Below are 14,780 nucleotides of genomic sequence, written 5' to 3' on the forward strand. Positions count from 1 at the left end.
CGTTGAAAGTTAAACAAAAACTAGCTTTCAACTGCTTTACAAAAAACTATTACCATGTAATAGTACTGAGAAAGTAGGAAGAAAAGAGCGATATTTCAGTTCTCGTTACAGTGACGGAGAAAAAGAGCAAATGTAAAAAACATTAAAAAATTATATATCCATTCTCCTGTTAATATTTTATAAACGAAGTGTAAATTCTGTTTTCATTAGATGTCAATATGACAGGTAATGTTTTAACCAGTTAAGTATGTTTGACGACTATATCCGCCATGGAGATGTGGCAGAATTTTGTGTTATGACGACTATATCCGTCATGCGTAAAATTTTGTTACAATTTGATATTTAAATTGTAATTTTGGCGAAAACTAAATTACATTCGTAAATTGTAATATGTTTAAAATGTTTAAAGGTCAACACGAAATGAAATAAACAAATAAAAAGTGTAAATGATTTGAAATGGATTCATAAATTCTTGAGAGCTAACTCGTCATCGCTTGATTATCGCGACACACACTGGTGCGCGCTTTGCAAGAAGATCGCCACAGTTAACTGGTTAAGAAGAAAAGATATCTCATAATGAGAAGAAACTTTAAAAATAGTTGCCTCAAAAAACGTAATAAGTGAAACAATTATTTTATTGCATATTTATTAAACATTTATACTTAAGGAGATACTTAATTTTTGGTCCAAAAAATCTAGACAGCAAAATGAAATTAGAAAACTGTTTAAATTACCATACAATCATCAGACAACTTCATAGTAAATGTAAAATTAAAAATTTAAATATAGTCCGTGCTAAATGACATGTTTAGTTTATATGGTTGCCCCTCTAAATCTTCTGCTATTTTGTCCTTTTCAAGTAGAAAAATAATAGCCGAAGTTTTATTTAATATATCACTAGTTAATATAATATTATGTTTCTTAAATGATATGTATATGTCATATATGATAGAACCGTGCAAAAGTAAATTTTCTTATGAGAAAATAGGACAGAATTGTACTATAATTGTTTGTGGCTTCATTTTCAAAAAAATTGATTTTAAAAATTGTTGTACATATTTGTTTCGGCACATAAGAAATTTTATTTATTCCGAAATTTAATAATACTAATCTATAATCATTTCTTTGTTAATTTAATAGACATTTAGTGTAACAAATTACTAAACATAATTATTGTTATTCCTAAAATGTATTGTCACTAAATAATCTTCATGATATTTTGATTTACGCGTGTATATATTTCTTATCACATCTTCGGCTGAATCTATCATCTACGACATTATATTAGTATTTCAGTAGTGTCATGATCTAGACTGATAATATAATTTCAGTATAATTTATTATCTAGTTCACATTGTCCATTAATGAGTTAACAAAATTTCTGCTGTAAATATTTTTGCTTACAGATGGAACCAAAAACTATAATATTAGAATGTAAAATTAGAATATAGAATTACATTATAATATTAAAATATAAAAAAAGATTCTATATTTTCATCTTATTTCTTATGAAGAATCCATCCATATACGTGGGCTTCCTGTATAGCAAAACTCTGTATAATTTTCATATCTTTTACATCTTTCAAGAAACTGATATCTCTTTTCGAATAATACACAATGTAATGCAATTTATGGATAAATTTATTTACTTTCAACTACAATTTGTAAACTAACATCCAAATGTTTAACATTTCGACTATTTTATCTGCTTTAACATTATAGTAATAAATAAAATTAGTTCTGACAAACGTAAGTGCTGAAGTCTTTTAAGACAAGGAATTAATGTTATCAAATAATACCTTAATGGTACATTACTTAACAAATACCGTGATAAGCAACTTAAAAGAAACTATAATCAAAGAATAAGGTGATATAATTTCGATGAAACAAAATTGATCAATAACGTTGCTCCATGAGTACTCGGGTCGCCTATACAGAAAATAATAAACTCGACAAATTGTTTCTAAATTCTATAATAAACTATAGTAATTGGATATTAAAAATAGTTTCTGGTAAAATTAATGACTGAATTAATAGTTTTTGTAGAAGTGAACTTATATTTTTGTCCAGTCTGCAAATAACATTTTCCATAAAAAATAGTGACAATTTATTGTACACACAAACATTGCAAAACATTTTCTTATAGCACTATCTTCTTTATACTTGTGTAATAGTGTAAAAGGAAATAGCAATTGTGTTATTCGTAATTTTATTTTCTTGTCCTTCGACACCGAAAGGAAAGTTGGCGCACGTGCCAATTAAATGTGTACTTCCATTATTTACGAGGACATATATTACCATTATATTTATCATTACGAACCCTTAAATAATTATTCTATTCTGATTGACAGTTAAAGAATTATTGACAGACTCGATAATTCTTATTAATGCACGCGCATTATAAAAAGCTCCTACCTTACAAAAATTCAATTACTTCATAATTTGCAAAATTGAAAAAATAAAGAGAGTGCCAATTGTATTTTGCGAATATTGTTAATAATAATATTGTTATTCAATTCTTAGACTTAAATACTGCAATTCACAAAAACCACAAATACATTTTTCAATAAAACTAATTTTATAAAATACATAATCTCATTCAGATTTTTATTGTCAATAAGAAATAGAAAAAGTTGTTCATCCAAAAACATTCGATATTAAAAGGATTAATATAATATAATATTCACAAGATAACGTTTATTATCTAAAATTGTCCTACGAAATTTAAAGTGTTAAGAAAAAAGTTCATATGTTTCACCTTAAATACTGGACAAAATGAACTTCATGCCTAGCTACTTTATTTTAATAATACTACTGCTTTTATTGTAGTATTATATAAAAATATAAGAAAATATACTAAAGGAACGATCTTGCAATTTTTACCTACACAGTAAATTACTGCTTTTTCCATGGAAAATTCTATTTTCCGATAGGTTTGACAAAAGTATAAGTTCGCTTTAAAAATCAGTTTATTTAGTAACTAATCAAAACTAAAATAGTTTCGAGTAATTACTGGTTCCTTTAATATGAACAATTAACTATGAAATTCGAATTTTCATGCTCCTAATAACGCCTTCAATTCAATTTTATTCAATTTCCTCTGGCGCTCTAATAATGGTGGCTTTTAATTCTTGAACCATCAAGTACAGAGTGTCCTAAAAAAATATACTCATATAATATTTGCGAACACGTACGCGTGTGTAAACAATTTACGGAAAATGCTAACCTATTCAGTAACTCATTAGCTTCTGCTCGTTTATTCTATTAGATCTATAAATACATTTCGATCAAAGTTAAATGTACAGAGTGTTAGATAAGTCGATAGAAAATTTGCAAGGAATGATAAAAAAAGGTCATTTAGAACATATTTAGCTATACCTTTATGTACAGTATCATGGTTTTTGAGATATTGCCCACTTTGTTAATTTCGCTTATTACCGGACATCTTCGAAGTAAACGATTGTAGAAAGTTTATTATGATTATTATAAACGCCAAATTTATATCAGGACAAAACAAAGTTTTTAAAAACATTTTAATTTGATAGGAACTAGCTGTTTCTAAGAAAAGAGCTATTGAAAATTTACTTTAATTACAAGGCACAGTATGCAAGCAGCTTCATTCGCTTACCAAATATCTAGAATCACATTCAGAAATATTTTCTTGGATGATTTAAATAAAACACATTCTAAAGATCAGAAAATATACAAAGGAGTTTATAATAATCATAATAAACTTTCTGCAATCGTTTACTTCAGAAATATCCGGTAATAAGCAAAATGAACAAAGTAGTCTATATCTCAAAAACCATGATACTTTGCATAAAGGGATAGCTAAGTAACAAATGACCTCTTTCCTCATCCCTTACAAACTTTCTATCGACACATCTAAGATACTGCATAATAAAATTAATTAAAGTTAAATTAATAGTCAGTTAAAGTATGAGTACATTTTATTGAGGCACCTTGCATTTTACGTTTCTATTTATACATATATTTGGGTGACAAAATTTCCCATACATTTTCAATAGTACTTATATTTAGAATTATATTTCAGTCATATTTTTAGATTTCAGCAATGTCATCTGACTTTTTTCCTAATGGAAAAAAAATTCTTTTTACTATCTTTAAGGTTTCCTGTCGAAATTCAAATTATACATTTCATCATGTTGTTGAAAAAAAGGGAGCAAACATAATTCTAAAACTACTTAACCAGTTAAGTGTGTTTGACGACTATATCCGTCATGGAAATGTGGCAGAATTTTGTGTCATGACGACTATATCCGTCATGCGTAAAATTTTTGTTACAATTTGATATTTAAATTGTAATTTTGGCGAAAACTAAATTATATTCATAAATTGTAATATGTTTAAAATGTTTAGAGGTCAATACGAAATGAAATAAACAAATAAAATGTGTAAATGATTTGACATGGATTCATAAATTCTTGAGAGCTAACTCGCCGTCGCTTGATTATCGCGACACACACTGGTGCGCGCTTTGCAAAAAGATCGCCACAGTTAACTGGTTAATTCTTTTAGTGCTGAATGACGATATATCGCTGTGAATGCAATGGCATTTTCCTTTGCATTTTGATAGTAGTAATTTTGTTATAAATAATTGAAAATGTAGTGCTTATGTTTTATATTAAGGTGAAGTCGGGTAAGTTCGTAAACGGGGCAAGTGCGTATACAGGCTATTTTTATTACAATATGAGCGAAATTTCTCCATTTAGTATGATTGTTTCCATGTTTTGTTTCACTATATTCCCTCTTATATTTCAGCTAAGAGTACTTGTTTGCAGTATAGAGTACTTGCATAATGCAGTAAAAAGCATTTTATAGCAGATTTGTTAATAATTCTGCTCTTGCTCCATTGCACATGAAACAAAGTTTCAAAGTATTTAACTTCAAGTTACGCTCTTACATTTTCGGGGAAAGTGCAGAGTAGTTAACATTTTAAACAATTTCCTATCAAAAGCAAAATGTACAAGGAAAACTGAGGTCCTAGTTAATATTAACACTTTGCATGCGGGCATGGTTTTCTAAGTATTTGGATGTGTAGCGGGCAAATCCAGGTTTTTCGCGTGCCACTCAATTTGATAATTTACGAATGTTATTGATATGAAGGAACTTAATTTTATAAATAAAAGATTGACTAATTCATTACATATAATTTTATTCGTGACTTTCGTAAAAATAAAAAATGTACATTTTACTGATAATTAGTATTTAATTATTGTATGGTAGCGTTCAAAGCAAAAATAGGATAAAGTAAAGCGCGTTCCTTCAAAGGAGTTGTAGAAAACAATAAATTGCTAGACATAATACAATTAGTTTTGGAGCCACAGAAAGTATATAGTTTATTGCAGTTTATTGCGCAACTGAGATTACAGTCTCCCGCTTTCAACGTTCGTTCTTTTTCGGACTGTGATCACAGTCTCCCGCTTGCAATGTGTTAATTAAATAATAGTAATTATGCAAAGCATTCAATATCGACAGCATTAAGTATTTACATAGCAGATTGAAAATACTTACGTTTAAATACCAACTTTACAAAAATCAGTCTGCACTTACCCCACTTCACCTTACGTATAAATGGCATCTTCTTTTGCATTTTGATATTAGTAATTTTGTCATAAACAATTTAAAATGTAGTGCTTATGCTTTATATTACGTATAAATGTCATCTTCTTTTGCATTTTGATATTAGTAATTTTGTTATAAGTAATTGAAAATATAGTGCTTGTACGTTATACTTCATATTCTACATCGAAACTATGAAGAGATGATTCTTATTTGCAAATATAAAAGAAAACTGATTTTTTCATTTTTCCTGCTTTCGATCGACACTAAATGGACTAATATTCTTCACTATTCAACTTCGCACTCAAGAGTGTTTCGAATTCACTGAAACAAGTTGCATATATCACAGCATTAACACCACGTAATTCGACGCTACACCGATTAATTGTGGACATCGATAACAAGGATTTTATTCAAACTAAAATATCTTGTAATGCATATGTGCAATTAAGAATATTTTCAATTTAGTAAAAAAATACTACCATATAAAATATGCAATTTTTTACTACTTACATGAAAATGCACTTTAGAATTTTTATCTCCAATTAGATTGCATTTTCTTTTACTTTATGTAACAACAGTTGTTTATTATAATAAAACTATTGTTTTGACTAAAATTAATTTTACAACATTAAAAATTATGAACAAATTGTAGTAATAAGGTAGAGATAATTTTGAAGGTATTTCAAAGTATCACCACATTTTATCTTTAAATTGAATCCTTTATCTAAATGGGGACTAAAAATGATGTTTCGAGATGTTAAAGAAACTGTACTTAACTTTCGCGCGCAACGTTGCCTCACGCTGTTCGATATAATGTTTATAATCTTTACTTCCACTGATAGAACAAAAAATTTTGCAGAAATTCAATAAACTGCAAAAATAAAAATTGTGGGAATATCTATTTTGCTATAAAAAAAGGTCAAGATCACTTCTTCTTGATTAAATACCACCACATAATCTTTCTTACGTAGAGTTGCAAATTAAATTAAGGAAAATTCAATAATGTAGGTACTTTTGTTTAATAATGTATCAACGCGTAAGTCACTCGTTACAGTAAAACTAATTGTTCCGATAAGTTAATGACATTGACGTCAAAAAGTTTTTGATCGATTTCGCTTTTCCTCGAAAGTTATGTGTCGGAAAAAGCACCTTCAATTTGAATTAATGATTTTCTGAAGCTTCCGAAGCGACGAAATATTTTTCAACGTTATGGTAACGTAGTATGAGAAAGTTTCAGTGCGTCCGAAATACTCCCACTTGCAAGGATGAGTAGCAAAGAATATCAAACACTTTATGAATTGCAGTTACTCCCTTATCTTCAAGAACATGGTAATATATCATTCATATCTTGTCTTAACAGAACCATGCCCCTATTCATTGCAATGTAACTGCACGACATGGCTTTGGGGTCATAACATTCAAATTTTAAAATGACTGGCACGTTCCGCGAATATAAATATCATTGAAAATGGACGGGGAATGCTAATGAACCGATCTTATAAAAAGAACAAAAATATTTTGCGGTTCAAGAATTAAAAGCTGTGGAGTGCAGAAATGAATTGATTGAACATCAATTGAATTCATTATTAAGATTATGAAGACGAATTTTTTAATTAATTGATAGCAATGGAGCTGCAATTTTTTCAGTAGTTCATAATGCATATTTACAGAACAGAAAATAATTAATAAGAATAAAATGGTAAAAACAAAACAATAAAAATTAGATAACTGTAAAATAGTATTGTAAATTTTTTTAAAGTTAAGTTATACATATTTAATGTAACCAAAAGCATATTAAAACATTTATTTAACCTTCCGTTATATTATTTTTTAATTTCATAAAACAATACATTTTTAAACTCTCTGCAACGGCAATAATAATAAAATAATAATATATATTGCTTTTTATTACAAAAATTATCTTTAAAAAAAGTTATACAATACTGTCAATTTGCAGAATTATATAAATATAAAAAAAATAATTGGGTAAAAAATATTTTCGATAATTTTAATAACAGTGAAATATGATATTTATTTGCAACCGACAAAACTAAAAAATTGCATAATATATTATTTTAAATAATATATTTGTAATATAATGAAACGGAGAATTAAGAATTATACTACAAAATTGCACTCAAATAATAATAATAATAATAATAATAATAAATAATAAAAATTACATTTAAAAACGAAATTATACATTTTATATTTAATTCGGACAACTGTCACTTTTTACTGAAACTGCCACTAGTATACCAATAACAAGAACCATTATATACTTAAGAAATAGCTAACAATTAAGAATAAAATCAAATATTTTTTCAAAACCTAATATAAACAATTTTGCTACTCAAGTTTAAATTAATAATAATTAATAACTATTATTAATTTGTAATAATTTATTTAATAAAGAACCAGTATTTTATTTCTAAAATATGAATTATAAATAGATAACGATGGTACATAACTTACCTGTTGCCAGTAAATTCGATGATTTCTTTCTCATTTACGCGAAATTCTGAATCCTTGTATCCCCAGCCATCCCACTTTAATAGTTCTTGCCTTTAAAGATTTAGAAAGATACATATGATTATTTATCGCATAGCATCACCACTTTAAAAAATTAGCAATATTAATTGAGAATATCGAAAACGAAAATGTGTACATCTAGATATTTGTAATACATCCCGCGCGCATTTTTCGCGCCACGTGACTGACCAAGTAACCAATCAGTAAAGGCAGCATTTCTTCCTAGATAACAAGTACCCGGTGAATGAATCAATTTCGTGTACGAAATATAAATTGACAGGAAAAAGTATTAAGAGAAATTAATCGTCTCGATGTTCTCATAATTTATTACACAAACAAGTAATACTATTCGTATGAAAAATCATAATTGTCATTCAGAGAAAAAATATTATATCGATCGATTTCTCTTTCTCTTTCACGCTTGAACAACACAAGGGATGCTTTAGATTCGTAACATCTGCCGATGAGTCAGCTAGCACTCGCCTCAAGGCGTGGCTACAAATAATTTAACAAAGGTTCTTGCTCTCGTGGACACTTTTCGCGATATTGTTACTGACATATTAAAGATTCCATAGAAACTGACGTAAACCAGAAATCGCCGGCACAAAACTGACCTTTCTTTTGGTATAACACTCTGGACACAGATGGGTCCATTTAAATTCTCCGCATCCTCATTTGTTCCATTTTTCGGATTAGTCGACATATCCTATTAAGTGCACCGCAAAGGGCCTAACCTTTCGATCCGCACAAAACACGTCCAGTAAAGCGTATATAGATGCTTGAGCGCGCGCTCTTCGCGGCACTGTGTTGACTATTGACACGCGCACCGGCAAACCAAATTTAAATCAATAGAGCCCCCGCTCTACGACTACCCGCCTACCGACGGATTTCCTCGTGAAAGGAACCAATCGCTTATAGCCGATACATTCTCGTTGTAAATAGCGACCCGTTCTTCATCTACTAGCAACTAGCCGGCACACTACGTTTACCGTTCTTCACACATGTTCTATGATATTGTTACTCTGCTTGCCCAAATTGAGGGATTCTTTCCATGAAAGATTTCTTACGCATGCGCAATCAAACATTTCATACGAGGAATCGTAAAATTTATCATATGTTTACTTAAGTATCATTGGATCGATGTGATTATGAAAAGTATAGGTTATTTATTCAAACGTTAACAGAACGTATTTGTAATATTTCAGACTAATTAAATAATAGGTTACGTATCGCATACATTACATATGAATTCCATTTCTCCATGATTAGTAGCATATTATGGTCAGATGCAAAATATGGAAATTAAATACTGAACATATCAGTATCATGTAGTATTCAATGAGAAAATATGACGGTATGTTAGAAATCATTGAAGCACTATTTCAACACAAAAAGTTACAAATGCTAAATTTCATGTATTTTATATATATAATGTATTATTATTCAAATTGTCAATTTATAATGAAAATATCTACAAAATATATACATATGTGAATAGCTTGAAAAAATTTCTTTTTGTAGTATTAATATAAACATAATGTTAGAAAACCTGAATGACTCCTTTGTTACAAATTAACTGCAAGTGAACGATAACAACTGTAAATATCTTTCATATCTAAAATTTTAAATAACTACTTTGGCTGTTATCTAATAACGACCTTTTTGAATTAGTGAAATAACAAACTTTAATTAGCAATAAAGCCAAAAGCAATCAATGTTTCTAAATTTTTATGCACATTAACTACATTATGTTTATTTCCACAGAAAATTTGAACTATTGAAAATTTGGTATAACATAACCTGAATACACATTTGGTGTAACATAACCTGAACGTATACACATGATGTATCAAGTAAAAGCACAACCGAAATTACTCAATGTAAATAGAGTGCCTAGTCAACCAAAAAAACGGAGGAAGATTACACTTGTATTTGATGAAAAAAAAAGAAGGTAATTATATTAAAACTAACAAAACTATGAACATTATAAACAATACATCATTTTGAATATAGAGATTTTCTGAAAGGATTTCGCAAAAGAAAATTAGAACGAAAGCAAAAAGCTCAAGAAAAATTGAAGCAACAATTAAAGGAAGAACGAAAAAAAATTAAACAGGGAGTAAGTGTGCAAAACATTTTCATATTTGCAGTAATAATAGAATATATTGTTTTCGTAGGTACAAGAATATTATAAAAACTTGGTATCGAGTCGTGACATTCCTGAAATTCAACAATTATTATCTCAACATGAGTATGAAACAGAGGGACATACTATTAGTATTCTGGAATTAAATGTTGAAGATTTAACAGAAAATAGTACATTAATTGGTGAAAATAAAGGTAATGTTGTAGAAGAAGATAATGAGAAAGAAGAAAGTGATAATAATTCTGAATACAATGAAGAGATTGTGGGAATGTCTTTAAATGAAAAGAAAAAAGCCACAAAATCAGAGGAACCTATTGAAAATAAGTTAATTACAAGTGGAAAAGACTTAAAAAAAGCAATCAAAAAAGCTACACTGCAACAGGTAAAAAAGAGTAAAGCTTTCAAACGAAAACAACAAGTAGAACGACGGAAAAATAAAAAAGAAAGTATGAGGAAACAGAAACAAAAGGAAAAAGTTCGAAAACATAGTGGGAAACTTAAAAACAAACTAAAGCAATAAACATTTTTTAATTGTGTTTTTCAAATATTGTAAATATAAATAAATACAGTTTGTAATAAACAATTTGCATAAATTACGTGTCTTTTATTTTATTTTTTGTACTAAATGGACATATATTTCTATTCAGACACTCATTACATTTAGGAAATCTTGGTAAGCAAATTTCTTGGCCAAATCCTACAAGTAGATGATTTACCTCGCTCCAAAGATTTTTTGGTAGCCATTCTTCTACTGCAGTTCTTGTTTGTTCTGGTGTCTTTGTTGGTTTTTTAACCCAACCCATTCTATTACAAATACGATGTACGTGTGTATCCACGCCAATGCCAGAAACTTCACCCCATGCTATTTGCATACAAATATGACTCATTTTTGGTCCAACCCCAGGTAACTCACACAATTCCTTTAATGTTCTAGGAATATCACTATCGTATTTATCAATTAAAATACCTGCTGTTTTTTTAATATATATTACTTTTCTCTGAAAAATATAATTTTTTAAATTCAATAATATTCTTTTAACATTGGCCTAATAGAATAGACTATTGTTATTGGTACTTTATTAATAGTTTAAAATATGGTATATACCATGTACAACAATTATATAATAATAATTATTTCTATGATAATTAAATTATACCTTCCAAAATCCAACTGGATATATCAATTTCCCAAGAACATCATCAGGAGTATCTCTTAGCATTTCTGGAGTACAGCCATAAGCATTCAATCTCTGCATGGCTGCATGAGTAACTTGATCTTTGGTTTGGCTACTAAGCATCAGTGCTACTAACGATTGAAATCTAATAACTTTAGCAGAAGCTTTAGGATCAGCGCACTTATGACAACCCATTTCATCTACAGGTGCAGTTCTGTGTTTTCGCATTTCTTTGACATTATTCAAAACAATTTCCCAATTTTGTGGCATCCAAATATTTTCTTCCTGTGTACTTTCCTTTTTAATAATTTCATGTTTTACATCTTCCAGTTTGATGTCATTACTTTGTACGTCAACTTCCTGTGTATTTTCCTTTTTAATAATTTCATGTTTTACATCTTCCAGTTTGATGTCATTACTTTGTATGTCAACATTTTCTGTGTCTTCATATTCTATTTTTATAGGAGACCGCTTTTTCTTCTCTATTTTCTTTGGCAATGTATTTTCATTATCAAAATACTTTGATGATGTAGATGACGAATCTGTAATAGTAGCTTTATTTCCAGATCGTAAAGATCTTGGCGTTTTCAAAAGATCAAGCTTTAATTTTTTACTCATTATTATTATTATTAATTTATTATTATTACGATATATTAACAAAATTCTCTGCAATGAAAAAATTCATATAATTTACACAATCAATAATATGATTTGAAAAAAACGTAACCTCTCCCGCTTTTTCAAAGCAACAATTTAAAAGTTCAGGTTTTGAACGATTCGCGCATGTGCGTATTCGTATATTCATAACTTCATGTCAAAGAGTGTTATACCTATCCTGTCTTCATATTTTGTAGTTTACGAGGGAATACCATAGACTATGGATCACCAAACGAGCTGAATTGAAATTTTTGAAAACATGAGTCCGGACGGAGAATATTTTTATTTGCGGATATTTTCATCATAAAACAATGAAATTATAAAAGTAAAATTATATATTATTAAGTAAAGCTACATATTATCAGCACTTGTAATAATACTGTTAAATATTTTCGATTGTGGTTATTTGGACTTACATTTTACATACACAATTTCCTTAGAATTGCAATAAATGAATAACCTACGACTAAACAAACTTCTGGCTGCCTAAAACAACACATTGAAATTTCTTTCGTTACAAGTCTATAATCTGGAAATCTTATACTAAATCGCAATAGGACAATAAAAAAATCGTTATCGTGAACTCATAACCAAATCATAAAAATTTTATCTTTCTCCGTGTGTAAGTTGAAATGGATGAAGAGTATTAAAAAAAAATACTACAAAACCGTCCATTCACCTTTAATAAACGTTTAAATATATGTGAAAATTCATAATATATTAAAAACTGATATCAGTATTTTTAGAAAAGCATACAAAAGCATTTACTGAGAATAAGAATGTTCAATCTCTTATAGTTAAAATTTGTTCAAAATAATTTTTTTCGAAGTAAAATTTTTTAAACTACTCAGGTAGGAAAAAGCGTACATGTATCTATATATGTAGATAATTAGTCGTGTTCTTAATCGAAAAAGTACAATTTTCATGCGTTTTACTTGTTCATAGCTCTTAAGTGCATTAACCAATTTCGATAAAATCTTTAGCATATATATACCTTATTTAAATCTGTAAAAAGTATATTTCAACATTTCGTTATATGCTTGGGTAAAAAAAAGGTTTGAAATAGACGTTCGCTATTTTTTTAGCGATTTTTAACAATTGCAATTTTTTCAAAATTACTAAAATAACTAAAATACTAAAAAGGTTCGAGTAGTTTGGTCTACTTCTAAAAAAGGTTTTAATTTTAAGTATTTTGAAGCTAGTTAACATATTTTCCGCGGCGAATGCGTATGTATAATTCTATGATCTAATATAGCAATAACATTATTTTTTAAAATAATGCGTTATATCATATCTTACTATACTGTACTATTATTAAGTTGAAGAACACATGTCAGGCTATTTTTAAACGATAAGAAGGTTACTGATAAAGCTTGCATTGACGCCTGCGATACTGTAACATCGTAATACTTTTCATGCAATCTTTTTTCACCACACCTTCAACTGGTTAATTATCTCGAGTGGTCCAAAATTTATGATACAAACGAGACCACAAAGATTCTGTGACTCAAAATATGATAAGAATCAACAATAACAAAATTGTGTAGGAATTGAAAAAAAATGCATTTGAAAATTAGTTGGAGACGTTTGCACGTATAAAATTTCACTATAAACTATATTGATTAAAATCGGTAAAAAAAGGGATAAAAATGATTATTTCTATTTTGATCCTACTGACTTAAAATTTTATACTAGCTGTTTTTCAGAAGTGCTGATATAAAATAAAATTAAATCGATATATAACGATTATTTAACAAGGAAACGGGAAAAGGATATTTGTTACAATGGAATAGGACTAATGCTGCGTGAATGTAAGGTTTTACAAATAAAAGATTTACGTTCTTATAATAGAACCAAGTAGAGCGCAAAATGAATACGAATTAAATTACCCGTTTTTCTTTATTTAACAAAAAGTTCAGAGAAAACATGTAAAATATAACGGTTTAAATATATTATATATTTTATAAATAATGCGAATAATACAGATAGAATATTTATTTATACCTCACTATCATCTATAATTTCACAAAATACTGAGAATGAAAAATACATGCGTTATCTGAAAGCTATAGCGAGGTCTTTATCTACATAGGGAACTGTAATACTGTACTCCATTATGTACTGTGCTCGATAAGAAGTTCTCTGAAAGGTATATGAAGCTGATCGGTTAAGTGGAAGTGGCATACCCTAATTGACACCTACTTTGGAGTTATAGCGTATTATTGATTGAGGTAGTCACATCTACTAATAAGGCTCAAGTAAAAGTAGTGGGCAGGGTTGTATGTGCAGTATGTCTATAACCCTCGTGTTGTCTCGTGAGACTTGTTATAGGGCACGCGCACTGATTGTCAAATCGCAATAGATTGAACATTTTACTTAATAAAATGTCCTACAAATGAAAAAAAAAAAATAAAATTTGCAGATATATAGTGCGAAATCACATAATATGCACATTGACCATGATTTATAGCAGTTTTTATATTCCAGTACGAACTTTTACTGGCGTTTTCCCCACATTTATTTACAACATTTCGATCTGTAAACGGTAGCCAATAACTTTATTTTAGCTTTGATTGTGTTATTTTATAGGAAAAGTGTTCTTTAATTTGATACACAGATTATTAAAATACGGTCAAATCCTATTTGGATTATAACTATGGACATTTGAAAATAAGGAAATCATT

The 14,780-nt window shown here is 28.6% G+C and overlaps 3 protein-coding genes across 7 annotated transcripts in view; 1 reads left to right on the forward strand and 2 right to left on the reverse strand.

Moving 5' to 3' along the window:
* Nucleotides 1-9,119, reverse strand: part of Agps (alkyldihydroxyacetonephosphate synthase) — a 47,043-nt gene extending 37,924 nt beyond the window's left edge. Inside the window, exons 1-2 of one of the 2 annotated variants that reach the window (XM_076529788.1) lie at nucleotides 8,733-9,119; nucleotides 8,062-8,151 (exon numbers count right to left, since the gene is read on the reverse strand). In XM_076529788.1, the coding sequence (XP_076385903.1) occupies nucleotides 8,062-8,095 (34 nt within the window). In that variant the 5' untranslated portion in view covers nucleotides 8,096-8,151; nucleotides 8,733-9,119. The remainder of the gene's footprint in view (nucleotides 1-8,061; nucleotides 8,152-8,732) is intronic. The other variant, XM_003704753.3, reaches the window with a different exon arrangement.
* Nucleotides 9,120-9,268: 149 nt separating this feature from the next.
* Nucleotides 9,269-10,857, forward strand: vito (nucleolar protein viriato). 2 transcript variants are annotated; one of them, XM_003704757.3, is made up of 4 exons: nucleotides 9,269-9,472; nucleotides 9,883-10,069; nucleotides 10,132-10,237; nucleotides 10,296-10,857. In XM_003704757.3, exons 2-4 carry the CDS (start codon nucleotides 9,960-9,962, stop codon nucleotides 10,782-10,784), a joined length of 705 nt encoding a protein of 234 aa, XP_003704805.2. In that variant the 5' UTR covers nucleotides 9,269-9,472; nucleotides 9,883-9,959; the 3' UTR covers nucleotides 10,785-10,857. The 2 variants fall into 2 exon arrangements, with proteins under 2 accessions (XP_003704805.2, XP_012144001.1); XM_012288611.2 differs by lacking the exon at nucleotides 9,269-9,472 and adding an exon at nucleotides 9,587-9,716.
* Nucleotides 10,774-12,707, reverse strand: Nthl1 (Nth-like DNA glycosylase 1). Of its 3 annotated transcripts, none has more exons than XM_012288608.2 (3): nucleotides 12,513-12,707; nucleotides 11,422-12,333; nucleotides 10,774-11,262 (listed from the first exon to the last, which is right to left on the reverse strand). In XM_012288608.2, exons 2-3 carry the CDS (start codon nucleotides 12,055-12,057, stop codon nucleotides 10,858-10,860), a joined length of 1,041 nt encoding a protein of 346 aa, XP_012143998.1. In that variant the 5' UTR covers nucleotides 12,058-12,333; nucleotides 12,513-12,707; the 3' UTR covers nucleotides 10,774-10,857. The 3 variants fall into 3 exon arrangements, with proteins under 3 accessions (XP_012143998.1, XP_012143999.1, XP_076385937.1); XM_012288609.2 differs by lacking the exon at nucleotides 12,513-12,707 and having other exon boundaries at nucleotides 11,422-12,105; nucleotides 12,270-12,456; XM_076529822.1 differs by lacking the exon at nucleotides 12,513-12,707 and having other exon boundaries at nucleotides 11,422-12,456.
* Nucleotides 12,708-14,780: the final 2,073 nt, after the last annotated feature.

The sequence above is a fragment of the Megachile rotundata genome, chromosome 3, assembly GCF_050947335.1.
Source record: "Megachile rotundata isolate GNS110a chromosome 3, iyMegRotu1, whole genome shotgun sequence".
NCBI classification, from domain to species: Eukaryota; Metazoa; Arthropoda; class Insecta; order Hymenoptera; family Megachilidae; genus Megachile; species Megachile rotundata.

What these genes read in the sequence shown, in the direction of transcription:
- vito (XM_003704757.3), top strand. Translation starts at nt 9,960, where the DNA reads ATGATGTATCAAGTAAAAGCACAACCGAAATTACTCAATGTAAATAGA. An exon ending in TTTGATGAAAAAAAAAGAAG is followed by an intron (nt 10,070 to 10,131) that starts GTAATTATATTA and finishes TTTTGAATATAG; the next exon opens with AGATTTTCTGAAAGGATTTC. An exon ending in GAAAAAAAATTAAACAGGGA is followed by an intron (nt 10,238 to 10,295) that starts GTAAGTGTGCAA and finishes TTGTTTTCGTAG; the next exon opens with GTACAAGAATATTATAAAAA.
- Nthl1 (XM_012288608.2), bottom strand. Translation starts at nt 12,057, where the DNA reads ATGAGTAAAAAATTAAAGCTTGATCTTTTGAAAACGCCAAGATCTTTA. An exon ending in ATCCAGTTGGATTTTGGAAG is followed by an intron (nt 11,263 to 11,421) that starts GTATAATTTAAT and finishes TATATTTTTCAG; the next exon opens with AGAAAAGTAATATATATTAA.